The 27,761-nt window shown below is 39.8% G+C and overlaps 1 protein-coding gene across 8 annotated transcripts in view; it reads right to left on the bottom strand.

Annotated features, from left to right (window-relative positions):
• The window catches only part of ephb2b (eph receptor B2b), a 190,338-nt gene that overhangs the window by 41,703 nt on the left and 120,874 nt on the right, over positions 1-27,761 (bottom strand). For all 8 annotated transcript variants that reach the window (XM_042509373.2, XM_042509381.2, XM_088069277.1 and 5 more), the window contains exons 4-5: positions 18,603-18,758; positions 15,291-15,626 (exon numbers count right to left, since the gene is read on the bottom strand). In XM_042509373.2, coding sequence (XP_042365307.1) covers positions 15,291-15,626; positions 18,603-18,758 — 492 coding nt within the window. The remainder of the gene's footprint in view (positions 1-15,290; positions 15,627-18,602; positions 18,759-27,761) is intronic.

Genomic DNA, 27,761 nt, shown 5'->3' with positions numbered 1-27,761 from the left:
GAGGTTAGGGTTTAAATCTAAGCCAACTCGGCAAATCTGCAGACGGAGAAGATACAACCAAGATAAGTGTGTTTGGATAACGCTGCAGAGAGAGAGTTCTTTTGCAGCAACAGTCACACAATCAAAAAAATGTGCAGCTCCTTGGGGATTCTGATGGTGCTGAACGTAATCCTCAGGACTGAAGCCACTTTACATGATCTTTGAATAATTGAATAGTACTTGCAATTCTTTACTGCAACGGTTAATTACAGAGGGAATTCCATACAAACACATATTGCTCTTGTGCGGTTCACATGATGTTCATGTAACCATCCTGAAATTTTGTGGATGGTCTTAAGGCCCAGACGCACCAAACTGACATCAAAGAACGAAGGCTAACTATTGCAACCCACTCATCGCCAAAAAAAGTTGCACTCGAACACATCGCAAAGACTACAGCCAACAGCAAACTAGCATGTACATTCTGCACCTGTGTGAGAGGGAGGAACTCTCCATACCAGCAGGTGGCGGTAGTCCTTTTTATAAAAAACAAAACAAACCAAAAACAACAGTAGACTAATAGGGGCTGATTCAAGATGCTAGCTTAGCTGGTCAGCACATTAACAACACCATTTGTTGAAGGAACAAATTATATTTACAGTGCGCTAGCGAACAATAACAAAACAATTAGGATTTTCCCTTTTACCATGTTCTTGGCTCCAGAGTGTCGCCATTAATCAACAGCGAATAATCAGAGCTTTGGTCGGTGAGCAGCCGAATATTTGGTCCATCCCTAAAAACAAGTACGAACTGTTTTTGCTTAGGAGCTCAATGGCTAAAAAATATTTTACCTAATATAACAAGTTTTCTTGGATCTCACACCCTCATGACTAACTCGTTTGTTTTCCTCACTTTTGTTTCTCCTCTCGTGCCCTCAGCTGAACTGCCAATTAGAGTAATTTCACTCACTGACAGGCTCTGCCGGATCAGATACCGATTCAACAGGCTGAATGATCCGAAAAACAGGCAATAATGGCCGACAAGGGCCAACGGAGGACATGCCACCAAAATAAGGACAACAGAGGCTAAGCCAGGGCCAGATATTTCCCGACAGCGACCATCGGCTCGGTGTTTCAGGGCCCTTAAAGCAGTCAATGCATCTAACAGCAACATCCACAGCGTCGGATGCTTTTATCCATCTGGATAAAAGTTAGTGGACTGTGGAAACATCATGAAAAAAGTTACACCAGAGTACTTCAACATTAGATCCCTGATGAAGACTGAAATTTACAACACTAGATATAACTTGTCACCTTGATTCAAATTTTGAGACCCGTATTAGTCTAACTGGATTCATTTAGAGTGAAAAAGAAAACATTTTTACTTAAAGTAGCTTAATTACTTAAAACTGACTAAAATGTAATGACTTTTTGTTGACTTAAAGTGGACTTATATGTTTTGAGCTGTCGTTGACTTAAATAATAAAACTATGAAGGATAAAATGTGAGTAAAACTAAAAAAAATAATTTCCTCTACAGACCAAAACTAAATCTGAAATAGCTGCCAAAATTAACACCGCAACAAACTTTTCACATTCTCAAAAAGCCATATTCAATTATTAAAATGTTCTTTCTAAATAACCTCAAAAGAGCTATTCCTGGTGCTATAAACATTTTAGATGGATTTTAATAATACAATTTAAAAAGTCTGTGTTTTACAAAGACAACAGATCTGCTGCGGCTCTTCAGTCCCTCAGAGGGCAGATTTGGGCTGAACAGACAGTGTTTGAGCTGTCTGCCACAGGGATGAGGAATGAGGAGTTTGATTCACACAGCTCTGGGGGAAACTGGACTCTGTTTAATCAGCAAGCTGCTTTTCTGCATTTAAACAGCTTCCAAACTGGCATCCTGGAGGAGGAAAACTCCACAAACCACAGAATGCATGTCAATATTTTACAATGCTGGAGAGGCGAGTGTGGGCTTCAAGCTTTCCTCTTCTCTGATTGGGTTGGTGGTACAAAACATAATTTTGTTTTATCGAGTTAATAGTTTTGTCGGTGGAGAAAAACAGTAGAACGCTGACTTAAGCAGAGTTTCAAAAAGATGTTATGTGGATCGACATGATTCACTACATGTTAACACTAAAACAGCCATTGCAACAAAATACGGTAACATGATGTGTCCTGGATTCAGTAAGTCTATGAAAGTACATCTAAAATCATCGAATATGAACAGTTGGTTGCTCCAAAACGGAAAACTCATTACCAGAGGGGTGGACTCGAGTCACAAATTTGATGACTGTCAACTCGACTTGAGACAATCAAAAAAGTCTTACAACTTGACTTGGACTTTAACACCAATGACTCATAACTTATGAACTCATGGTTTTTGACTTGAAAATACTTGAAACCTTCTCCCAGGCCCAAAAATATAGTTCAAATACAAAAAAGCACTGTGAAGCACAGTATGCAGAATGTCACAATGACACACAAATTCCAACTTCAACATTTGAAGCTTCACAAAGAGCAAAAAAGTGGAGCAAATATTAACATCGAGCAGTGAGCTAATGTTTCGCTAACATTATCTTAACAGATTAGTAACATTTGAACAAACTTATTTTAAAAAACACATGCAAATCTGCAAAATCTACATCGTTTTTTTAAATTTAACACCAGCATGACTTTAATTAAAGAGTGCATTATGACTTGTTAGGACTTGATACTCAAACTTTAGGACTTGGGACTTGCATATAAAGACTTCAGACTTACTTGCGACCAGTGGAGTAATGTAACAAAGTAATAATACTTTGTTACAGTACTTAGATATTTTTTGGTAGTATCTTTACTTTGAGTTTTGTTATATTTCTCCACTATTATTCCCCTATTATATATTACTCCACTACACTTCTCCTATGCATTTTAGCTACTTACTACAAAATAGGGGAGGAAGGATGGAGAGGATGGAGGGACAAATGACGGAGTGAGAGGGAGGGAAAATTAATTCTGTTCTTTAAATCCTATAAGTTGAGAGAAAGACCTTGTTTTTGTATGCTCCATTTTTAAGGTGGTATGTGTTAGAAGACCCAAATTTCATTACCTAAAATTTCTGACCACTTGCTTTTTTATTAACAGCATTTACTTGTACTTTTACTTTCAATACTTAAGTACATTTAATATCATAAAATTACTCTGGATACCTAAGAACAGAAAATATTACAGAACAGAGAATAATAGACAAGTAATATCCTAAAAGGCAACTTTCTACCAAAGTAATGTTCTGGTAAGATGTCTTTACTTCTACTCTAGTGTGTTTTTCAGGTACTTCATCCACCACTTTTTATGATTTCCAAAACAATGACTTGATCCCACCTTTGCTCATTACAAACCCAATTTTTAATATTATTATATTGTGCAATGTCCTGATTCATGCTTAAAAAACAAGAAGGCAGTCAGTCCCACTGCTACCTGCTGTTGCTGCTAAGCTGCTCCAGAGGAACATTTCTCCAACCTAAACAAGACATGGAAGTTGCATGTCGCACATCTGCTCCGGTTCAATCTCAATGCACAGCGATGACTTTTGGCTTAATGTTGAAGTCGTGCTTATCTACACACACTGCGAGGACGCTGCAATGAGTGGCACACAATAGCAAGGATTATAAAAGATCATCTCCGCTTATAAAGTTCCTGACCCCAATTACACGCAAAACCTTCGAGAGGATGATGTTGGTGGACGCAGATGGCATGATCGGTGTGATCTATGCGAGCGAATCGAAGATACATTAAAAAATGAGAGGTATTAGTGACATCTGAGCAGGAGCTGTTGGGGGGGCAGCTCCACAATGAAAATTCAGTTTTGCATCTGCGTTAAAAAGAAATGCTTAATGTGTATGTCACCGCAGGAGCTTGAGAGTGTTTATTGAAGAGAGAGAGGGGAGAAAGGCTGAAAGAGACAGAGAGGGGAGCGCCATTGTGTTTATCACTGAGCCATTTTCTTAATTGGCGAAGTTAACTCCATAAAATCAATAAAAGTACAAAAACAAAGTGCTGATTGGGTCACGACCCCTTTTTGCTTCATCACCTTTATTTATTATCTTTTTTTAATTATTGCCATCATCTCTCTCTTGTATGTAAAGAGTAAATAAATGACTGCATTAAAGTGTGGTCAATTATTCAGGCATTTCAGCTAATGCACTCAACAATAATTAATTGTATATCCACATTATGCTCCTTTTTACAGCCCACTGGGCCAAAAGATGGTGGCCTTTTAACCTAGATTTATATGCAGGCGATGTGCATACTCTATTCCTCACTTCCCTGCACAAGCTTAAACCTGCAGATCACATCCTGGAGGAGGAGATCAGTATAATGTACCCACATGGCGACTGAATGATTTATGAACGAGATCAATTAGTTAACTAATTTTGACAATCCATGTGCTAATTCTCTTCTGGGGAGTCATAATTAATTCCATATCGCATGCATAGGTTATTTAAAGTCATCTGATGAACCTCGCTGTCAGCCGTGCACACCACACACACTTTATCGCAGCTCTCATCTCGCTCTCTCTGCCGTGGGCCTATCTTTGTAAACAGGTTGCTCCGTATCAACGGTAGCATGAATTCGGCATACGTGCGACTGGCTGGCGGACTACCAGAGCCACCTTGTCTTAAGGCGTTGTCAGTGCTGAGTTCCAGGTGCACGCTGAGGCCTCCTGTCTGTCTGCCTGGCTGACCTACACTGGCGCCCACCATATGTGCCCTTCTTAACACCTTCTGTCACTGTCACGCAGCACGCCATGTATACTGGTGGTCCCTGTCTGACTCTTCGTCTCTCAGCCTCTTTATTTTTCAGCGTGCATCTCACTGTCGCTGTCAGGTATTCGGAGCAGAATTTAGCTGATAATACAGCTGCCTGAATTTGCTGTTAAAGTTGCTTTATTGTAAAAATGTCCATATATTTTTTCTCATTATAGTTTAAATAGATGTTTAAATATCATATATTGCACAAAAATTAATTTACATAATAAGAGAATTGACTTGTTTTAAAAAAACTTCTTGGGCTCAATCTTAATACACCCTTTGCCCTAAACCTGTTTCTCACATTCAAGTCTAGAGGTAGGGTGTCCCAAATCTTTTTGGGACATGGCGAAACGTTAGGGCTACATGGCTCTCCAAACTGAGTTTTTGCAGAGGCACACTTCAAACAGAGTATTATAACAAATCATCAGCAAGATGGCTTCACAAGCAACAAAACAAACTCACAAATGTATCTTCTTGTTTTAAAAGATTAAAAAATGACAATTACCACAAGTTAATGTTGTTTCAATGTATTTTGGTCCTTTTCTGAATAACAAGCATACCAAAAAAATGCTAGTGTGCCAATGGAAGCTGATTTGTGCATTACAGTGCATTTGACATATTTCAATATTTGATGAGATAAGATGCTTAAATTTAAATTAAGTCTAGGAATGAAGGTGCTAAACTCCTCTAATATCAGTGCAGACTGGCAGAGTAGGAGCACAGGTTGCTAACGTTAGCCCACAGAGCACCTCTCATGGCCTGGTAATGAAACAGCGTTTTTTTATTTGATGACTTGTTTGATCAATCAATACTGTGAAGCCGAAGTGTTGCCTGTTTACGTAAGCTTATTAAAGTGGTACATTAAACGTTGCCACGCTTTGATGTTCATAATGCACGACGCAAAGTGCCACATATTTCAGCGGTATTTAAACTACAATTTGATCACTGAAAAATGCAATTAACAATTTTAAATGGCTCTTAAAATATGTTTCATGTTTCAAATATGTTTCATCTCACAGATTAAATTGTGCTCAATTTTGACTGTGAGTGTGCTTCAGTGTTTGTTTTACTTTTATGCTAGTTGACTGTTCTACATTTAAACAAAGGGAAATTAGGGAAACATCCCCAATCTGATGGATCTGACGATGGTCTTGAAGGGATGTTTCATTTTGTAGGGGAAGTTTTCAACCACTTTCATCCCCTTGTAACTCTGTTCCCAGGGGCAGAGGGGCACTAAAAAATGTGGGGTAGTGGTAAAACTAAAAGTTCATAAAAGCACGCATATCCAGATGACAATAAACTAGGTGCTGGACAAGAGATAAAACAAGAGAAGAAGAGACATTTTATGGTAGCATAATCTAGTATGCGGACTGTGTTTTTTCTGCTCTTATGGTTAAAACTAAGACATGGGATTCGCTGGCAGTTTCTGATACAGCGCATAATGACTGCTTTTGTGCATGAACTAGCTCTATTCCAGTTCTGGTACATGGAAGGTCACACTGATTGAAATGACCCTGTATGAGATAAAGGCAAATGATTAACCATTCATTGCCATGAATTTGCTGCTCAGCCACACAGAATCAGATTTTTTTTTTAAACTGGTGACACTGCCCTAAAGTCAACAGTGTCGTGGCCACATTTGGCTGCCTGGTGTATTGACACATTCTGGCAGTCCCACCTGGCTCCGCACCATGGCTTTTCACACCACGGCCCAGTGGAGCAGCAAAGTCCCCGGTAGCCTGGTTACAGTGGACGGGGGCAATTTGGACAATAATTAAGTCATAAATCTTCTCCAGACCATACGAAAAAGGCTGCACCCGATTACACGGCACACCCTCTGAGTAATGTGGTTCACTTCCACAATCAGCCAGTTCACCTGATAAGAAACCAATTCAGCTCCTCTGCTTCTCGACGGCATTAGCAGCAGACGCCACGGCTCACCTTGAGTTAATGAAATGCCTAAACAAATATGTCCTCTGGAATCTAATATACCCGACCACTATAGAATGCAATATGGCACACGCACGGCGTATATTGAGATCTAATTCATCCGTTGTGAAATGCTGAATCCTCTCACAGAATACTGATAGTTTGCATTCAGATTATCTCTGTTCTGTGCACTGAAATTGCTGATACAGCAGCTCTGCAGTAAGCTTGGTTATTATATGTTGTATCTTCATCATTTAAAGCAACAGTCTCATCTGGATACATTCAGTCTACATAAGTTATTTTGTAATCATAATATAACTAAAATAGACTTAGAGAGACTGCCATATACACATGAATGACACACTATAGTGTTGACTACATTTTCTAACAATGCAAACATGAACACAGGTCCAGTCACACACTGCAGCTGCCTTTAGTGCAATTTAGTGGCAAATACATAAGCGAAGTTACGAGTTAAAGCCTTTCCTATTAAGCTTTCCTTAACAGGACCACACCATATGTGAACGTAGGTGTGGATGTGCTGACCAGGAGATGGTTTATGAGTTAAAATTTAGCTTCAGAGATGAAACAATATGAATATTTTATATCACAGTTATAGTGGCGGAAATTACCATGGTTATCAGTATCATCATGGTATTGTTAAAATGGGCTTAAAGTGTCAAAAATGTCCAAGTACGGATGTACATGCTGAAATAATTTCACAAAGCCTTTTTGTTTGCATGAACATTAAATAATAATACCTTATGTGAACACACGGAAACCATATCAAATGGGCATTAACATTAAGGACACAGGACCAGTAGCATCACTGCGTTTGTCTTCTGCACATTCACTTTGTAAACAAGTAAAACAAACCTGTTGCATGCTGCACGTGTTTTACAAATGGCTCAATTCAAACAGGTTTCACCACACAAACTAGTTCGTACCTGGAGGTGAGTTTTTAGTATTAATATTTACACTCCTCAACCGTAACTGTTACGTACCAAACTGATCCAACTGACAAAACGAACTTTTATTTGGTAATGTATGATTAGAAATTAAAACTACTTGAAACACATATTTCTCAATGTATGCAAACATAGTAGTTGGAGCATGGGAGGAACTTTTACTTTGTAAAACCTTAGTGAGCTATTATTTTCACTTAACTCTGTAAAAGAAAAAGTTGCTGGGAACTGGGAAAGATTTTAATTTTATTGTAATTAAAAATAAAAATCTTCCAAATATCAATTCCACATATCAGTTATCAGTCTCATTAACTACTAATAATCAGATTCGGTATTGGCCCTGAAAAACCAATATCCTCCGAGGTTCCCCTGCCTCAGAAGAAAATGATCTTCTGGCCAAGCAAAATCTCAAACCATCAACTGTGCAAGAAACAGGTAGCCGAAACGTCACCAAGGAAATCACACGCAGGCTTTTGAGAAGGCTACGTCATGTGCTGAGAACGGAACAGTTTCGGATCACGAGAGTTAAGATGGACACCAACAGGCGAAAGAAAGCTGGGAGGCCAAAACCACCTGGTGCAGAACTGTGACAGGAGCTGGAAAAGATGAACCTGTCATGGGGAAAGGCATAACACGCTGCCAAGGACTGAATGCAATGGAAAGAGCTCACTGAAGCCTAATGTCCCACACAGGAGGACAAGGAGAAAGTAAATATGTATGCAAACATAAAACAAACACCTTACTGTGTATTCATCACTTCTGAGTAAACAGTGTTATAGATGTTTTCTAGCAATTAAATTACACATTAATAAAGATTTTATATGCTAAAACCTTTCTCATGTTTCAGTGGTGCTTCCTAAATTTAGTAGCTGGTGCTTGTAGGAAAAAGGATGGCCTTAAGTTCAAACTCAGGCCACATCCACATTGTCAATTTAAAACAGTGTTTTAAATTAAAAACAATCTCTGTACACACTTGTGTTTTAGCAAAGTTTCACAATTAACACTAGCACACCTAAAAACGCACATCACAGGACCATTGATGTAAACTGTGTGAACACAAAGCAGATTGTTTCCACTGTGGTTGGTTGCTTAGTTACAGAAAATACTACAGAGATGAATAAAAGTACCAGAGATTTTTTTCTTGAACACTGACAAGGAGCTACAAGTGTTACTGAGGTGGCGTAAAACAGACGTGAAGTCTCCGCAAAGCAAATATGGTGACAAGTTAGAGCGGTACGGGGCGCATTATCCATCTCCATCGCCATGGCAATGAGAGAAGAGTTACGTGACAAGACGAATGAAATCATAAAAGGTGTGTGGACCTAGTTATAAATTCTGACTTCAGTCATGAGACGTGACTGATAAGAACCAATCAGGAAGTGAGCATGGGTGTCTGCATCATTGTTTTCAGTGTTTCCGTTTCCGCTCTTTTCAGCTTCTGGAAACGTGGATTGAATGAACGCACATATTCAAAGTATCAAAGTTGAGTGTCTTATTAAGTATCTACAGAAATATGAGTAAAAATAAATGTTCCCAACTATTAGAAAACTGAGCTCAAAACAGCTCATTCTGGGGATAATAGCATTTCTCCAGACTGTGTGGGCGTGGCAGATCGCGTTTTGATTGACACCTCATTGGATCCCGCGTTTGTCAACTGTCTCTCGTACAGCCCTATCTGTTCTGACTGGCTGCGTCCGTAAATCCAATGAGAGTGCGCTCTGACGCTCAGAGTGAGTGTTTCCAAACGCACCCTTTTGAAAGCAGAATTGAGGGATTTCAGTTTGGCATGTTAAATTAATATCAACTCACACCTGACTTTTAATTTTTGAATGGCTTCATCCATATTACCTGATACTGATCAGGGATAACCACGCCTAAATCAACACAGCTTCAAAAACTAAACTGAAACGACAATTTTTCAAATTGTCTGATAGTTTTTGATCCTTTTATTATGCATGTACTTAAATAAATCAAATATATTAAATTACATATTAAGAACGTTTTTGGTGATTTGGGTTCTCAGGGGCTTCCATCCATTGTAGGGGTTTCAGTGTGGACACATAAATGTGCGCATAAACGTAACAAAAGTTATGTATATGTTATGAAACAAAGACATATCAGTGTGGATGAGGCCTCAGTAATGGGTTTCTGAAATGTAACTGTGACCCAATCCTGAACTGTAACACTCGCTGCTGTGTGTGCAATATGTGCGTACATAAAAACGCCTACAGTGTGTATTGTTGTGTGCATTTGGAGCCTGTCTACGCAGCCGTGTGTCTCTGACTGTGTGAAGACAAAATGGCAGGATGTAGAACTGTGAAGTCTATTAGGACAAAATCACATACTGCCACTCAGCTGTCAGAGACGTTTGATTAACCTTCACGGTGGGAATGTGGTTCCAGCAACAATTTTCACTTCATACAATAATAATGAGGTAAGGGGCCGACGAGGACGTGAGAAAGGACGGGGACAAAGTAGGAATTGGACTGAGATGTTAAAGTGGTTTCAAAGGGCAAATGCAGGTACTTCAGTGTCCTCTTCAAACACAGAGAGGGATTCTCTGCCTGTTTCAGTGAACAGGCGGTAGTCTCACTAACCAGTCGGCCACCTTACAGTAGCTTTCTGAGCTGCAATGTAATGTAGTGAATAATGATGCACAAGTTCTCTCTCTCTGATAGAGCTCATGCTCTGCGGCAACACACAAAAAAAACATTCAGCAAACAAACGCAACACATTGCCACATTAAGGGCGACCCCTTTCATAGTTTTTAACAAAACTGCACAACTTAAAAAAGCCCGGATTCTTCTGTTTACATAACCCGACTAATAAATTAACAGATTCACTGAAACAATGGACTGAAATGATGATTCAAAACAAAAAAAAATTAGAGCCTAGGGGAAAGATTTAAAGTACAAAACATAAGTACATTAAAAATACATTCCTTTAATCTGTTTAAATCCAAACTCTTGACCTTATAACAAGTTAAGGCTGCAGGGTGAGATCACTGCATTTATTTCCACTGAAAGTTGAACTTTTTAATTAAATTTCAAGGGCTGACAAGGCTGTTAAATACTGGAAACAGGACCATTCCTGTGTTAGAGTTGGGTACCCAGATGGTCCTATAGTTACCACAGTGAATAACAATACAGATTTCAGTGTCTCATTTTTGCCAGATTGGGTACATAGCAACTAGTGATATTAGGGATTTTGAGAGAGAGATGAAGTCTAAGACTGATTTTACTATGACCAAAAGTGTGTGTGTGTGTTTGTTAATACAAAACATGACCTTTAAGTGACAGCAGTGCAAGTGGTATTTTATGATTTTTTATTTAATCTTAAATTCCGAATTATTTTGAGATGTAATAATGATTCATCAAATCGCTTATGTCTCAGCACTTTTAAGACTTAAAAAAAAATGGAGTAAAGTTTTAAGACCAGTAAAGGCCTTATCTTTAGATTGATTAATTGAATGCTTTTTTAGACTTTTTAAGCATCCACGGATGTGTGTGTGACGTGACCCTTGACAGTCGGTCAGCAGCGACCAGTGTACGGGGTAAGAAGTTAAACATTGCAGTGCAATTTTGTACAGTTCAAGCTATTTGTCAGTGCATAAATGCTACAACTCCTAAGCCAAGCTCCTGTGTCTTGCTTGCCACCTGCTGATTAAACTGAAGGGGGTTAGCCCCCGAAATTAGTGTAAAAGTAGGAGTGCAGGCACCATGTAGACATCAATGCAGTTATTAAAGAATCGTTATCGGGGAAAAAAACAAGTGATACCCAACCCTATTCCTGTGGTACACCATTAAGGCTGAGTTGTTCAAGTGTAACCCGGGCCCTTAACTGTATGTCGTTCCCTCCCTCTGCCCTGCCTTTCCTCTCTCTCTTACTATCAAAATAAAGCAGAAATGCCAAAAAATAATCGTTACGTAGAAAAAAAGGAAATAAGATAATTCCTTAATTATATCCATAATGCTACTCAACTTAGTAACATTTGATACATGTTTGTAATGCACCAGTTCAATACCGCTACTAATGATTATTTTTACTATTAATTTATCTGCAGATTTTGGTCCATAAAGGGTCAAAAATTGGGGAAACAAATCATTACAGTTTTGCAGAGCTCAAAGTGTTGTCTTCAAATTGCTCCTTTTTTTCCAACCATCACTTCAAAACCCAAAGAGTATCACACATTAACTACATCATACGTCATTCATGATCATAAATAACAAAGAAAAGCAGTACATTTTCACACTTAAGAAGCTACAATAAGCAAATGTTTGACATTTTTTGCTTGGAAATGACTGACACAATTGATCAGTTATCAGATTAGTTGTGTTTTCATTTTCAATTTTCATTTGATCCCTAAATCGACTAATCCTTGCAGCTCTAGGAGTGTTATGATACGCCTCCTGTTTGTGACATTAGACTTGTGTCACCACTCTCTCCCCTGTCAGACCCAGTTAAAGTAGTGTAACACAGACACACACACACACACACACACACACACACACACACACACACACACACACACACACACACACGCACATACACACTATGTAGTTTCCACCCTCAGCCCCTGAGAGAGAGAGCATCCGATTTGCAACTCTCTCCGCTCATTAAATGTCATACAAAGAGAAACATTTTATAGGCAGCTCAAAGCCAAAGTAGCTGGCTTACTTGTGACTCATTATTCTAAAAAGGCTTGGAGGGCATTTCAAGGCTTCTGCGTATTCAACACAATACAAGTTTGGGGGAATTAGTCATATGCTTATAAAACGGGCTCAAGCGCCATTCAGCACGCCATCTCCTTTTGTGTGGCATTACAGTGTGTAATCAAGCGCCGCACTTTCCAGGGCAATCACGTCCTTTATCACAGAGGAACTGTCGCCAACCACCTACGGAGTGGGAGGATAAGCCCTGTGGGTAATAGAGTGTGGTGGGTGCTTGATTGGGTATGGTGAGTGAGAAGTTTCGCTCACATCTCCCAGCGACCCCTCCTCCTCCTGCGCCCCTCACACCAACAAGTCATAGCTGAGGACAGCCATCCGCACGAGATATGGGACACACTTTCACGCCACTTACTTTCAATTTGCTCATTTATTCGTTGCTTTCATGGAAACCAGTCAGCCTCTGGCCCAGTGCGAGCGTACTGAGGGACTGATTAACACACATACTAAATTTCAGACACTCTGTTTTTTGTTTTTCTTCATCCGACTCATTCTCTGTGTAATAGCGAGGCACAGAACTGCCTGCGGTAATTAAGGGTGACATGATGTTTATGTAACCTCCAAGCCTCACAAACCAGATGCAATTATGGGCTCCTGGTCCCTGTGACCTCAGCCCTGTAGCATAGCACCGCGAAACTGCAATCCCGTGTCCCTGGGGTGCGCCTGGTTTTGCAGGGTGATGGGGGGGAAGGTGGGACGCTGGAGTGGGGGCGAGCAAGAGTTGAGTTCTTTTCACAGCTCCCTCTGACGGGAGCTCTCGCCGCCTAATCCAAAGTGACGGGCACTTCAGTGGAGAGGGCGCAGAGCCCCCCAATTTCCGCCAGGAACCCACGGCAGGGGAAGCAGAGAAGCCAAGGGTTGGGGTGGCAGACTTGTTGTGGCCCAGTGAGAAAGCGCGGGGCAGGGGCCTCATTACAACGCTTAACTGCACTCACAGGCCCTCATTAACCCACCACACCAGTGACTCAAATCAAAACAGACAATAAAAAGAGGTCGCCGTTTGAATAAAGGCCTCCATTTTAGTGCAACTCGGACTTCCAGCATTGTAACCGAGTACTTTATGGAGCTTTTACACAAACAGATTTCTGTAAACACTGCAGCTTGCTACAATGGGTCAATTTACGTGTAGGAATCTCCTCTTAAATGTGGTCATCCAGCTTGTATACTTTCTATTTGACTGCTTCCACTTTGTGGACATCTGGGAATTCCAGAGCAAAGTAATGAGCGAGTGAGAGTGTAGTTAAACAAAACCCAATATGTCCGCTGTCATAAAAGCACAGTAACACAGCGCTTTAGGTAGCTCAGTCGCAGAAGCTCCAGAGCGGGGGAATGCATGATGAGAGATGACAGGCACTTACGTATGTCACTAATGGGATGCAAAGCCAGTGCAAAGATAAAGCCCGGCCTGTACCCCCCCTCCGCTCATCAGTGCTTAGAGAAGAAAAGCTTGGCACGCCAAATGATGCGTTTCATAGAGACAATTAAAGAGCAAATCAATGCTGCTGCCTCTGTGAAATAATTAGAGATGCGGCCGACTTCAACTGCAACCACGTAGCGGAAGACATGCAAAGCTCTGATGGTCGCAGAAGAGATATCGAGGGAGATTTTAAAGTGTATCTCTAGAAGATGCTGCTGATTAAAAAGTTACCCCAGACACCGAGGGAACCTGTTTTTCATTAAGCTTCAGAACAAACTGGGATACTGGTTCCTTTGAAGTATTATTTTACTTTACTAGGTACCTCAAACAGAGTGTGTATATGCCTATACTGGGGATACTCAACTTGCTGTGCATGGGGGCTGTTTTTGCAAAATGAAGGGAGGCCAGCCCAATACATGTTTCTACGATTTTGGGATATTTCTAAGCTTTTAGGACAATTCTTAGATTTTAGGTTGTTTTAGGCTTTTAGTACATTTCTCAGTTTCTTAGGATATTTCTCGGATTTTAGGACACTTATAGGACTTAAGAATGTTTCTAGGATTTTAGGACATTTCTCAGATTTTAGGATGTTTCAAGGACTTTGGGACATTTCTAGGATTTTAGGACATTTCTCAGATTTTAGGATTTTTCTAGCATGTTAGGATGTTTCAAGGATTTCAGGACAGTTTTTAGGACACTAAGGGCTAAGCTAGGACCTCTGCTGAAGGGTGCGGAGATGCTCTATTAGCACTGCTTTTGATAAACAGGCTCTTTTTCTATGCTATTTGATGTTTAATGCAGTCTGGCACCTTATGTACACTAAAAGTACAAAAATAATTCCCAGCGTGTATCACTTACTACATCTATGCTTACACACTGTTTTTCGCTCCTTTTTTTAATGTTACACTACAATCAAGTAGGTGGCTGAAAATAGAGCTGTAATCACTGAACAGTAGATAAAGTGGAGAGACAGCACCCAGCCCTCTCTCAGCTTCCAGTCTGAAAAACATGGTGATGAGGTCACACTGTTAAGACCAGCAGGCCATCACATACTGTCTGTCACATCATCAGCGGTACTCTCTTTCCTGTTTTAGAGCTCTTAATCTGCATACATCACCATACAGGAGAGGAAAGAAGCTGACTTAGTGGAGGTCTATGCACTGTGCATTATGTGCTTGTACAGGGAACAAGTGTGATGAAGAGGTACTGTACAGGGCATACACGACAGAGGAGAAACACAGAAATAGACATGGAAATGTGAAGAGAAGAGAAGAGAAGAGAAGAGAAGAGAAGAGAAGAGAAGAGAAGAGAAGAGAAGAGAAGAGAAGAGAAGAGAAGAGAAGAGAAGAGAAGAGAAGAGAAGAGAAGAGAAGAGAAGAGAAGAGAAGAGAAGAGAAGAGAAGAGAAGAGAAGAGAAGAGAAGAGAAACCACATGGGGAATATAAAGTGTAGAGAGAGACAGATGGGCCCACTTACCAGCCTGGTTAGTGGTAATGTTGACTGAGGCGTACTGAGGGGAGTAGGGGCTCTGATCTGACACCCCGTTGACAGCCTGCACCTCAAACGTGTACTGTGTGTGGGCCAGCAGGTCACTAATGTAGACCCGGGGCTCTGTCAGGCCCAGCTGACGGGGTAAAAACTGAACATTGTCCCCGCAGCGGGTGCAGCCTCCCCGGCCTCCGCCGCAGCTCTTGCAGATAATGTTGAAGACAACGTCCTCGCGGCCCCCCGAATCCCGGGGAGGCATCCATTCCAGCATCACAGAGGTTTCATTCACACTGGAGATGACAGCTTGTGGAGCTGATGGGACGGCTGGAAAACACAAGAGACATTCTGTATTTAATACCTGAGTAATTAAAACAACACACAGATACTTTAGGATGTGAGACCTTTGGTGAAAGTGTTGTGACCACTGCAGACCTCTTTTACCAACATTGGTGCAAATGTGCAAGGTTTAAATGCAGGAAAACCTGCTTTAAATAGGAAATGGACTCTTTTTCCATTGCCAGTAGACCAGAACCGTGTACACAGCTCTGCAGTGGACAAGTGTGCCTTTCTGTCTTCCTTGTTCTTCTGATGTGCCATATTCGACAGGCTCAAAAACAGGTTAGTAAGCATACCAAAACAGCCAGTGTAGGCCAGTGTAAATGCTACAGTGGTTATTTGATTTTTTATTTGTATCTGTTACTTATTCAGTCTCTCCTTCAAACTCAGTTTTGACTAATTTAGAACAATGTTCTCATGCTGCTTTTACAAAGATGTACGGTATTTTGTGGCAGCACATCACTGCATTGTGCTGCAAAAGGGGTGAAACATACTCATGTCCATCACTGCCAGCTGAAGCTGATCAGTACTGGAGCCGTTATATACCTTTAACTATTGCAGAATCATTTGTCATGGGAGTAAATGCTGATTGTAACTTTTCCCATTAAATACAAAAGCCAGATGTTAGTAGGTTTTTGTGCTGTGGGAAAGGGGCTTTAGTCACTATCATGTGGTCCTTTGTTTATAAACAAATCTTGATTATAGCCGCTTACATATATCCTACTAAATGAACAAAATTGACCAGAGCCACTGGTAAGTAGAGTGGCGGTATCAAGATTCCCCAAATCCACAATTTAATATGACTTTCAATTCAAATGTCACAATTCAGATCACTCTTCGATTTGAACTTTTTTTTCGGCACTCAAGGCTTTGCCATTGTTAGGTTGCTGAGTCTTGAGTCATGAAGATAAGCAGATCATTAATTTTACTCCCTGACAGTCATTTACATTTTCAAATTAATTCCATTATTTGGAGTGTACAACACACAGGCCATCTTATCAAATATAAATAATCTATTCAAAGTGTTCTAGCAAAAACATATTTCACCTGTCAATTGGGAGCAAAAAGAAGAGCCACTATATGGCAGGTGGTGGGGGATCGCCAATCCTACTTTTGAATGCCATGATCGAAACTGACATCTCATTTCAACTGATTTCTGATTTAGTTTTGATATTGTTATACTGCAAAGTGGTAAGAGTTAACAATTGGTTGGTTAGACATTTTTGGCAATATTCTGTGGTTTTTCTTCGATTTTTTTGCTAAAAAAATGGGAAAAAATATCTTACATGCAAAGAATACAGTAAAAGACCGAGACATGATATGAGCCACAGCTTCAAGGACGCTGTACTTTTTCATCAACTACATTCCACAGCATTGTTATAACTTTATGATGGGTGCTGTGCTTTGTTCTTGATGGCGTACAGGGCATAATTACCAACTTAAATAACACAGGAGAAAATCCACCAGCTCACTACGATACTATAGCTTCTTATAGACGTCTGAGCGGACTGCGCTCCGAGCTGGCAGCGCCTCCTCCCTCGGGAGGCCCATTTACACTCTCTCATTTTCCACGCTGGTGTCCACTCTGTCAAGTGTTTTCTTAACATCTATTCTTGACAATTTTCTCATGGAGCATCGTATAGAGTTACTGCTGCCGAGAGGAACCTACTGTTTCTCCTATTGAGACATTCTTAGCAGCCAGGCATTACAGGGTGGAAACTTTCCACATGGTGCTACATGTTGAGTGACAGGCCAAACAAACAAACAATGAGGACTGTTTATCTTTTACAGGCATGTGCACCTAATTATGGAAGTCGTACCCTCGAGTACTAATGAGATAAACAGTTCCACTCCGCCCACAACATCCTAAATCTGAATCGATCACTTTTTATTTAACCTCCTTTTAATTGGCAGCAATTAACAGATCTCCGGCTCTGGAAGGAAGCCCGTTGGAGTGCCCTTCGTGGTGTCTCTCATACATGGAAACATAACTCCTCCTTGGCATCTCCTTCCTGGGGAGGAGGACTAATATCCCCCCCATTAGCTGGCGGGCCGCTCTGATGGGCCCATTCCCTCGCTTTAATCAGGCCGGGCCCTGCTGCGCTTAATACGGGTGACGTGACGCTGCTGCTTTCTCATTCACAACAGCTGCTCGACTCCCAGAGCCAGGCTTATGCAAATCTCCTTTGTTGGAGACCATCAAATCTTTTCCCTCCTCTCTCCCTTTCAACAGGCGGAGAGGCAGAGTGAGGAAAAAACACTACCAAAAACGTTGAAAGGAGCTTTTTTTTTTCTCACTCAACCCTGTTTTGTTTTAGTTAGACCACACTCTATGCACCGATTCTCTGTCTTTCTCACACACACACACCACGCCTCTCCATCTCTCTTAAATTGCCTCTCCTTCTTCATTCCTTTCCCTTGTGCTTCACCCCCGCCCTCGCTCACTCGCTCACTTTCACTTTGGTGTATCCTTCCGTCTCTCTCTCTCTCTCTCTCAACCTCGGTGTCAGCCTCAAATTCAAATTCAAATTCAAACAGCTTCATTGGCATGACAAGAGAGAGTCTCGCCTGGGCTCATTCTCCGTGCCTGCCCCTTCTCAAAGCTACGCGCCCTGGCCCAGTAACCTCTGGTCTGGCTTGGAGTACGGTGCTGTGTGATGTTGAGGAGGGGCGGCCGAGCCTTGTGTGTGGGGTCAGATCTGTGGACAGCCACACTATGGGCATGTCAGCGTCGTGTTCGTGTGAGGGACAGCTCTGACAGGGTTTCTCTGTTTGGAGTTACACAGACGACCACTGTCCTTTGATCCCGGGGCTCTTCTGCTTGCGGGTGTGAAATGTGTATGTGTCAGAGAGCTCATATTTGAAATCAAAGACGTTGTGGGTACGCACTCATGTCTGTGTACTCTGTGTGTGTGTGGAGCTCGAGTTTATGTTCACATATAATAACCTCGGACCTATACGTACTTGTGCACGGCATCTGGAGAGGATCTGAGTCGGTGCGGTAGTATCCGTTGCGGCAAACGCAGTTTATGGCGCCTTCGCTGGTGGTACGGCTGTTGATGGGACACTGCATGCAGGGTTCATCTTTTTGAGTTGGCTTGAAAAATCCAGACGGACAGGCTGAAAGACAGAAGAGAATAGGTGTGAGAATTTAGACGAACAAACACTTTATTTTATTTTTTCAAAAAGCACAGAAAATGTAAATTGATGTCCGTGTATCAAAAACTTTCATAGCATAAAAGCAGCAGGACAATTGAGCTTAAAATACAATGTATAGATACAACTTTAGTTCCTATTTTTTGATTAATCACTTAATCTTTTATTTCAGAAATGTCCAAAAATTTCAGTGGCCTCGAGGGGTCAGAGCACAAAATTTCATAAAACACAACAACTTCATTGTGTTTTGTGAAATGTGGTTGTTTTTTGTGAAATGTCTTGTTTTATGAAATGTTGTGGTTTTTGAGATGATGTGTTTTCTGAAATGTTGTGCTTTTTAAAATGTTGTGTTTAGTGAAATGTCATCTTTTGGGAAATGTGTTTTCTGATTTTTTTTAATAAGTAATGCTTAGATTAGATTCTCATTACACAATCATCATGACCGAAAGAGTTCATAATAGCAATTTTATGGCAATATCTGTTTTCTAAAAGTGCTGTCAGTCAAATTCATCTTCGACTTTGTTTATAGTGCATTTTGTCTCTTGTTTGACTAATGAATTACACTCAAAACACGAGTGCAGGTGGGTGAAGAGTAGGGCTGGGTATTGTTTGAAAAATTACAATACCAGTACCCTTAAAGTGATATTGATATCAACAGAGTACTTAATTCAATACTATCAAGTGAACAGAAGCATTCAGTTGCATAAATGCCAAAGGCATCTAGTATTGCAATACTTCCGGACGTTTTGGTGGCATCCCAGTACACTGAACTGTCAACTCTGTCAAATTCACCCGACACACCAGAGACAGTTTGGGCTGCAGCTGCTGTGGTAGTGGGCCAATCCCACGTTGCATTAAATCAAAGAACACTTGCGGTGATTGGCTGCTAGCAAAACCATACATACAGCCATTTCTTTTTATATCTGGGTACAAAAAGGATCAAATGCAGGTATCGTTTATCGGGAGATGTTTTGATTTTACTTGCTCATTTTGGTCCAAACCTTAAATATACTGCGAACCAATACCCAATACCCTACCCCCTGTTGGAAAGAGAGTCTGTAACCATAACTGTAAAAAAACTGTACAAAAAGAGGAATTCTCCTTTATGGGTAATGAGAAAGAAACCAGATGGTGTTGGAGGAGGGAGACAAACCGAGAGGGAAAGAAACAGAAATTATTTAAGAGTCACTGTATTATTTACACAATATCATCATCTGTGTATTATTAACAGGATATCAATATTTCATTTTTAAACGTCATGACTATCGTCATCTCTAACACCCTTAGTCATAACCTGAAGTGCTTGCAAAGATATTGAATTTACACAAATATACATCGGGTCACTATAAATGCAGAAGCCTGTATAAACTGTATTTATACTGTGAGAGAAAAATAAAGTTTATGATTCCTTCTCTATTATTTCTTCTATGTTTCAAGTGCTTTTCTTTAAGCTACATCTAACAGGTATTTGGTTACAACTTGTATTGCAAGAGAAGCCATCAAGTGACCAGAATTCAAAACAAGCCTGAAAAACACAGACCACGAGTCCAACATATAAATATACATCAGTGTAGCCTGACATATAAATACACATCCGTGAAGCCTCGCATGTGAGGCAACTCTCCGCAGATATGGCAACATGGCAACATGTTGTAAGTTTGCTTTGAATTATTCACTATGCTCTAGTTGCCTGAGAAATCTCGGAAGTGCCCTGCATTCTGCTAAGAGCCCTTTTAAGGGCCTCTCTGTGAAAACCTGGGAGGAAAGTTTCATCCACGATAGAGACGATGAAGAGCTCACACACCACGGCTGCCGGTAAACTCTGTATCTGCGTGTGTGTGGGTGAATCACAGGCTGCCGTGTATGGGGTGAATCTGTTTGTACGTTGCCATAAGCATCCGTCATTGCAGCAACAAACAAATGAGCTTAGCTGTCTGTGAAATCCCCTTATCCCCTCCTGAGTCACATACCGCCCAGCCTAAACCTGCACCACTACAAAAAATAACCTGTTTTCCAGCATTTGCACCTGCACCATGTCAAGAGCTTTTTTTTCTATCTTGGGCAAAAGCAGCTACGGTTTTGCTTGAGGTAATCCAGCTCCCACCTGCCCCGCCGATAAAGGAGAAAATACAGAGGTGTTGAGACAGAGGTGTTGGAAGTACAGTAACATAAAAAAATTCACACACGGGACACGCTGCATATCCAGGTTAAAACCCCTCAGGTCTGCCAGATCTGTTGTTTTTCTTTAGTAACACTGAAACAAGCACAAGAATTTATTGAGTCCGATGAAAGGCAACAAAATAAAGCAGCTTTTCCACGAATTTATGCCTCTTGTTGTAATACATTTCTTTTTAAGTTAAAGCTGGTAGGTTTATAGAAATATTTTCTTTTCATCAAACAGCTTCCCTCCCATTTTCTCTATATTTCTAAAAAACTTACTGCAGCTTTCTGCACTGTAAAGTAATAAAAATACAGACACTATTTCATTCTGAGGCCGTACTGGCAATTACAGCTCAACTGTAGCATCTGGAATATGGAAACATCTGCAGCTGCAACTCCCATTTAACAGAGGCCAAATCACAAGGCAGAATTAGTCCCGGGTCCAATCCCAATGTTTATATTAGACAGACACATCACTGTACTCAGAGACCCTACAGGCCGAGGATTAATGTCCCTTTTCCCCGTTGTAACTCAAAGTACATTACTCAGTCAGCGCCATCACCTTCCAAATCTGGCCATTATGGTGATTCAGAAATTGATGTTTTTAAAACAGAAAGCCATGAACGCATGTGTTTAAGATGTGCTGTAACAGCATTACAACATGTGAAAGCAAATAAAGGTTTAATGTTTCGGACTGTAGCTGTGGAAATGGATGCAGTTTTGTGAATTCTATTAGTCTAGCTTTCTCACCTTTGCAAGAAAAAAGGGGTTCAATATAATTGACAAACCACATTGCTCGAGAGTAACAGCATCACTAATAGTGTGTTTAAAAGTGACACCGTTTTTATTAATTGCACATTATATCGAACAACTTTGACTTTTGCACGAATATAAAAAAAAGAAAGAGCTCTGTCTTCACTGCTTTCACTGACCTGCAAATACCTCAGAATTTAGAGGGGACACAGAATGATACAAGGGACACCAAAAAAACCCAAAAATAAACCTACATTCAGTCTAATTCTGTGGAAAACACTGAGCAGTATCATAAAATGTAAAAGTTCATAAATGTCTAATATTTATGACTTAAACTGTGAAAATTTAGGGTTTAAACAATGTATTTTTTGGTTTATTTTCTGGATACTCTACAGTGTTTTTTTTAATTCTATTAGTCTAACCTACTCAAGGAGAAACTTTAAGTGGTTCAGTATGATTGCCCAAAACAGACTGCATGAGAGTGGGCGTGGTAAACTCAGCTTCACTAATACAGTCTGTTTAAAAGAGCAGTTAACGGACCCGCAAAAAACTCTGAATTTAGACAGGGGACACAGAATGATACGAGGGTACATACATGCATTTAAAAGAAAAGAAAAACAGTTTGCTGTGTGTCTGTCACACAAGTCACAAACTGATGCTGAGGGAAAATGAACTCAAGGAGAGCTCAGAAACTGTGTTGACAGACTTGCAAAAAAACTCAGAATTTCGAGAGGGGAGACAACATTTTACAAATGGGACACACATGCATTTTAAAAGAAAACAACAGAAAAAAAAAAAATTGCTGTCGTCAACACCATATTGCTTGAGAGTGGGCAAGATCAGCTTCTTTAAAACAGTTTGTTTAAAAGAGAAGTTCTTTTCCTTAAATGCACCTTATTTTCTTTCTAAGTATTTTAGACTTCAGCACAACAACAAGAAGAAATTTAAGTGAATGGGAACACATTTGAATTATGACTTTATGCAAAACACAAGGGTGTGCCTGATAGTTATAAGGCAGTGTGTTATTTTTGGTATATTATCAGAAATGTCAGTGGTAGAAGGAGCTATTCCAAAATAAAACTGAAGTAATCTTGAAGATCTTCTCACTAAGTATTAGCTTTGACATGTTTTTCTTCTCCCATGATTGATGGGGGAAAAGGTTTTGGGTACAGAGCGAAACATGAGGCCTGGACATTCACATTGCCAGTCAACAGGGTCGCTGAATGAGGCCCAGGCAACAGCTATGTGGGGAATTGGGATCGAACCTCGGCGGCACAGTGAGGTCTATGGGAGTGCAGCGCTCCGAGGAGCAAAACACCAAAGGAAGCAGCATAAAGAGGTAGTGAAGGGGGAGAAGGAGAGGGGAGAAGTGTAAAGATGGGAACAAAGACACGAGAGGGGAGAGGTGGGGAACGGCTGTGTTTGGGAGTTTTTTTCAGCCAAGGAATTCAGCGTGTTACTGTGCCCGCAGTGAATGTATGTGTGCTGCAACAGTATGCAGACTGCGCATAACAATCAGCACAATGACTTTAAGATCTGCATGGGGACGAAAATGAATGAGGAAAATTGATTAGTGCTTATAAAACCCCACGATGCCTTGCTGCCACAGCGGCTGTATTTAAATATGCTGTGGTAATTGTTGGATGGCACACTGGTGGGTAATGCAAATTCTTCCAACTACACACCAAGCATCCAAAGACACCATCTTTATTGTCTGATGCAAGTCTGTTCCAATTGGGGTAAAACCTATTCAAGGAATGAATATTTAGAGAACTTTTATGAATATTTTTACCATATTTTGGCAATTTCAGAAAGTTTTACACAACCATTTGTATTTATCTGAGGGGGGGAGAAGGCAGAAGCTTATCAAATACATTTTAAGCACCTGGGAGCACTTTATTTATTTATTTTTTTAAATTTAATTTGGCTTAGGAAAGGAGCATAGCTTTAAATGATTGTATTTTACATTCAAATATTACAGGTTTGATTTCTTTAAAAATCACAAAATTCTGCAATTACCATAGCCAAAAACTATTAAAATTATTACTGGATTTTCCCATTTTTTCATCATCAAAATTTGCTTAATTCTACATGTTTCATTTAAAGTTTTGCTAAAAATAAGCCTTTTGCACTCACTAGAAGTTTGACAATCACAAAAAAACAAGGCTTTTTTCAACTCGAGGACTGTTTTTAACTTTGAAAGGGTATTTTTCAAAAAAAAAAAAAGAAAAAAGTCTGCTGTGCAGAGTTACTGATATTACCGCTGTTGTGCACAGTTTATTTGGGAAAGTGGTCATTATGTGCCCATTATGCTTATCTTGCTTTGCGTGCGCTGTAATGTGTGTGTGTCTGTGTGATGTGTATGGCCAATACTGCTGAAATGCACATAACTCTTGTGTAATCATGCAAATTTCAGGAGGGGTTTGAATTTGGCTCAGGAAATTTGCTCTTTCTTTTGGTGATAACTTCACTTCTGTGCTTTTTAACTATTGCATTGGTTTCAATACCTACATTTGGCGTAAATGTAAAAGAAAAATTGTTATTTTTGGTGGAGGGAGGGAGGGTCATGCAGTTTCTCAAGAAAAAGTATTTGTAGCTTAAGGAAGGTTAAAAGAAAAAAAAAGAAACACCCCAGCCACCACTTTTCTGATGAATAATATACAGCTAACTACGCCTTATGAGAAAATTAACACATATGTATTAAAATTATACATGCTTAAAATGTCCTTAAATAGTATACTACCCTTGGCTGATTGACTGTTATTAGATTTTCATTTTTGCTTTTTAGATTTTTATCTTAATTTTACTTTATTTTGTACTTTTTGGGGGGGATATTTGCTTTATATTCATTTACATGTCCATGCTAAAGTTACAAAAGCACAATAAAATATATGCATAACAAAACTTAATGCTTTTAACAAAAAGAAAAAGATAAACCAACTCCTACTCAAAGTTGGCAAATATTTAAAAAAAAAAATGCTGCATTGTAATGTCGATAGTTGACATATTTCCTAAAATATTTAACTCTGTAGTTTGTTTTGTCCAACATGTACCGAATAACTTTAGCTCATCAAAATGATTCAGGAGATGCAGAGTACAAAATCCATTACAGAAAAGTAAACAGCTTTCACCAGTAAAAGTCTTATTTTTCAGGGCATTTGCTGCATCCCTCTGTGACAAAGCCCTCTCATCTGCCACCAAAAAGTTAAAACTATCCTTGAATTAAAGTATTTGTGAAAACTATTGTCTCCAGTTCAAGAGGACACAGTATTATATGTCTTGGCATGCCTCTCCGCCCTGCCACGGTCATTATTTTGGGGAAATATTTGGGGAATTTCCACTTTATGCCCGGATGACAGATTTTAAGAGTTGCAAAGTTGTCTGGTGTCGGATGTAGAGAAGCAGAGACGAGGAGAGCAGTGATTAAAAAACAGATCAGAGCTTTAATTCCCTACCTCCCTGCCTGCCCAGATTGCTGCTGTTGAGCTGTTTGATCACCATCCTGGCAGTCTTGCTCAACATGCGAGAGCTGAAGGCTGTTTTTTTTAATGTTTCCTCTAACTTCAGATATCCTTCTGGCAAGAAGAGTTAATTACTGCGAGAATATTCATTGACAACAGCTCCTCTGTTGTTCCTGCTTCCTATACTTAAAAAAAAAAACCCACACGCGCTGCTATTAATATCATTAATATGATCAAGCAAACATGCCACGTTTTGAGCTGTCACATCTCTGGGGATCGTGGATTCTGGAACTGGGACAAACAATGAAATGTGGCAATAAGTCAAGAATAAAGACCACACAGAAAAAGATTTAAGATAATTTCTAAACACTTCAGACTCAGTTTAGAGCTAGTTGAGTCAAAAGGTCCAGAACACCTTAAATATGATCCAGAAACACTGCAGGCACTCTTAAATCTTATATTTAAAAAACAAATGAAAAACTTCTGCCAGTGGGGTGAGATAGTTTTGTTTCCAAGGTTGTTTGATCACTTAAAAACAGAGTATTACATTACTTTAATCTAACACTTAAAACTGGGTCTGAATAATGCCTCCCCCACACATTCCTAACCCCCAGCTGCTTGTGTCTGTCTGTGTTTATGACTTTTAATAATATATAGTGACATAAAGGCTTTAATTAGAGGTTTTAGCTCGACTCACTGAATAAAAATAGGACTGCGAGAGCTGTGAGAGGCAAGTCGCTGCGCAAGGGTGCTACTCAGATTTTTACAGCAGGTAATTTGCTGGTTGTTTCAAAGGTTTCCTGAATATTACAGCCGGGAGATTTATAGCACGGTGAAGAGGAGACCTGCAGCAAAAACCATCTGAATCCTACAAAGCGTGTCATGTGTGAGAGAGAGGAGAGGGACACACAAAGAATGAGAAGGAAGAAAGAGGAAGTGCTGTGTGTTGTTTATGGTTGTGATGCCGACACGACCAGGTACTAGAGCTGAGCGATTAATCAGATTTTATTTTCAATTGCGGTTTTGGCTTCTTTTGATTTTCAAAACAAGATAATTGAGATAAAATGATTTTGTGCCGCATGACGAGTCGACTAATGTTGCTGCTGTTTTTTGTCTTGTACTTTGTTAATCAAGCGCACACATGTCCAGCAGATGTGCTCAGCTCCTCCCCCAAATCCCGAACAAATATTTTGACACAAGTTAATAACAGTGTTGCCAACTTTCATCACCATGTTTACCACCTTTTTAGACCCAATTACTCATTTATTTTCAAAAAGCGACTAGCGACAATTTTACAGACTTATTCAGAACATCAGGGTAAGCAAGAAATATATTCAAGTATATTATATTTTATTCTATTATTGTTTTTCATTCCCACTCATGCTGCGCAGAATAATCACAGTCCGCTGCTCCTCTGACTCATCTCTACCCCTTTTTCTCATTTTGCAAAGCTACACTGCACAGGCACCGGCTGGGCCAGGAGCGGGGCGAGGAGCGAGAAAGATGCCACTGAGCATCCTTCATGACTGAACCTTGATTGAGAATTTTGTGTTATCAATCTTACGCTTGGACAGGCAGACAAGAAAACCTATACAATTCGGTTCCAAAACTCATACAAGAACACAAACTATCAGCAACGTAAGACCAGAAACTCACTGTGTTCAGTGGAGAAAATCATGGTTAAATGGTGGCTTCAAGGAGAACATATTATAATGGCATCCGTTTGCTGAAGCAAAGGGCTGTCTGAGGACAAGGTAAAGCAGTGAAAATGTTCTATATTTAGCGTACAGGTGTTTAGGTGGTCCCATTTTTATGCCTAAAATACATTTTGCTGCTGCCCTCGTCCACAGTCCCCAGAAACACTAATTTCACCTCTTAGCTCTGGTGTCGTTGCTTTGTTGAGGATATTTCTGTCCAATGCTCATAAACATGTGACATCGCCAATGTGCAAATTATATAATATATATATAAAAAAATTTCAACTTTAAATATATGTATTGACATTTATTTCATTGTGAGTTAATGTTCAATAAAGGCATGATGTTCTCAAAGACAATGAGTAATTGTGTTAACCCTTTGAAACCTGAGCATACTCAACAAGACATGGCCCAATAATTAGCAAGAAATTAGTAAACGAATACAAGAAAATTAAAAAGAGAGAGAAAATAAGCACAAAAATGAATTAATGAAATTAATGAAAAAAAGTATATGAAGTAAAATTAAAAATATGTATACATGTTTCTGCAACATAATTCTAAACATATAATAACTATTTTTTTTTAATATAGTTTTCTGAAAATGTTTAAAGAAATTTTTAAAAGAATGTCCCCTTTTTAAAAAAGGGGACATTCTTGTCACCTCTTACTAATTTCTTGCAATGTGTGGGACACCTTTTGCCAAGTTGCTCACCGACTTTTCCCCCATGTTTTTGAGAGAAATCAAACCAATTTGCTCAGGTTTCAAAGGGTTAAACAGCTTGAAAAAGGCATTTGAATGTAGCTCAAGAAATCTGATGTGGATCCAGGTTTCAAAGGGTTACAAAAATTGATTTCAATATAAATCAAAATGAGTGTGATTATTATTTTTTTGCCAT

This window comes from Plectropomus leopardus, chromosome 2 (assembly GCF_026936395.1).
Source record: "Plectropomus leopardus strain MGB_pleo_1.0 chromosome 2, ASM2693639v1, whole genome shotgun sequence".
In the NCBI taxonomy this organism is placed as follows: Eukaryota; Metazoa; Chordata; class Actinopteri; order Perciformes; family Serranidae; genus Plectropomus; species Plectropomus leopardus.
This window is presented reverse-complemented; position numbering and strand designations above follow the sequence as displayed.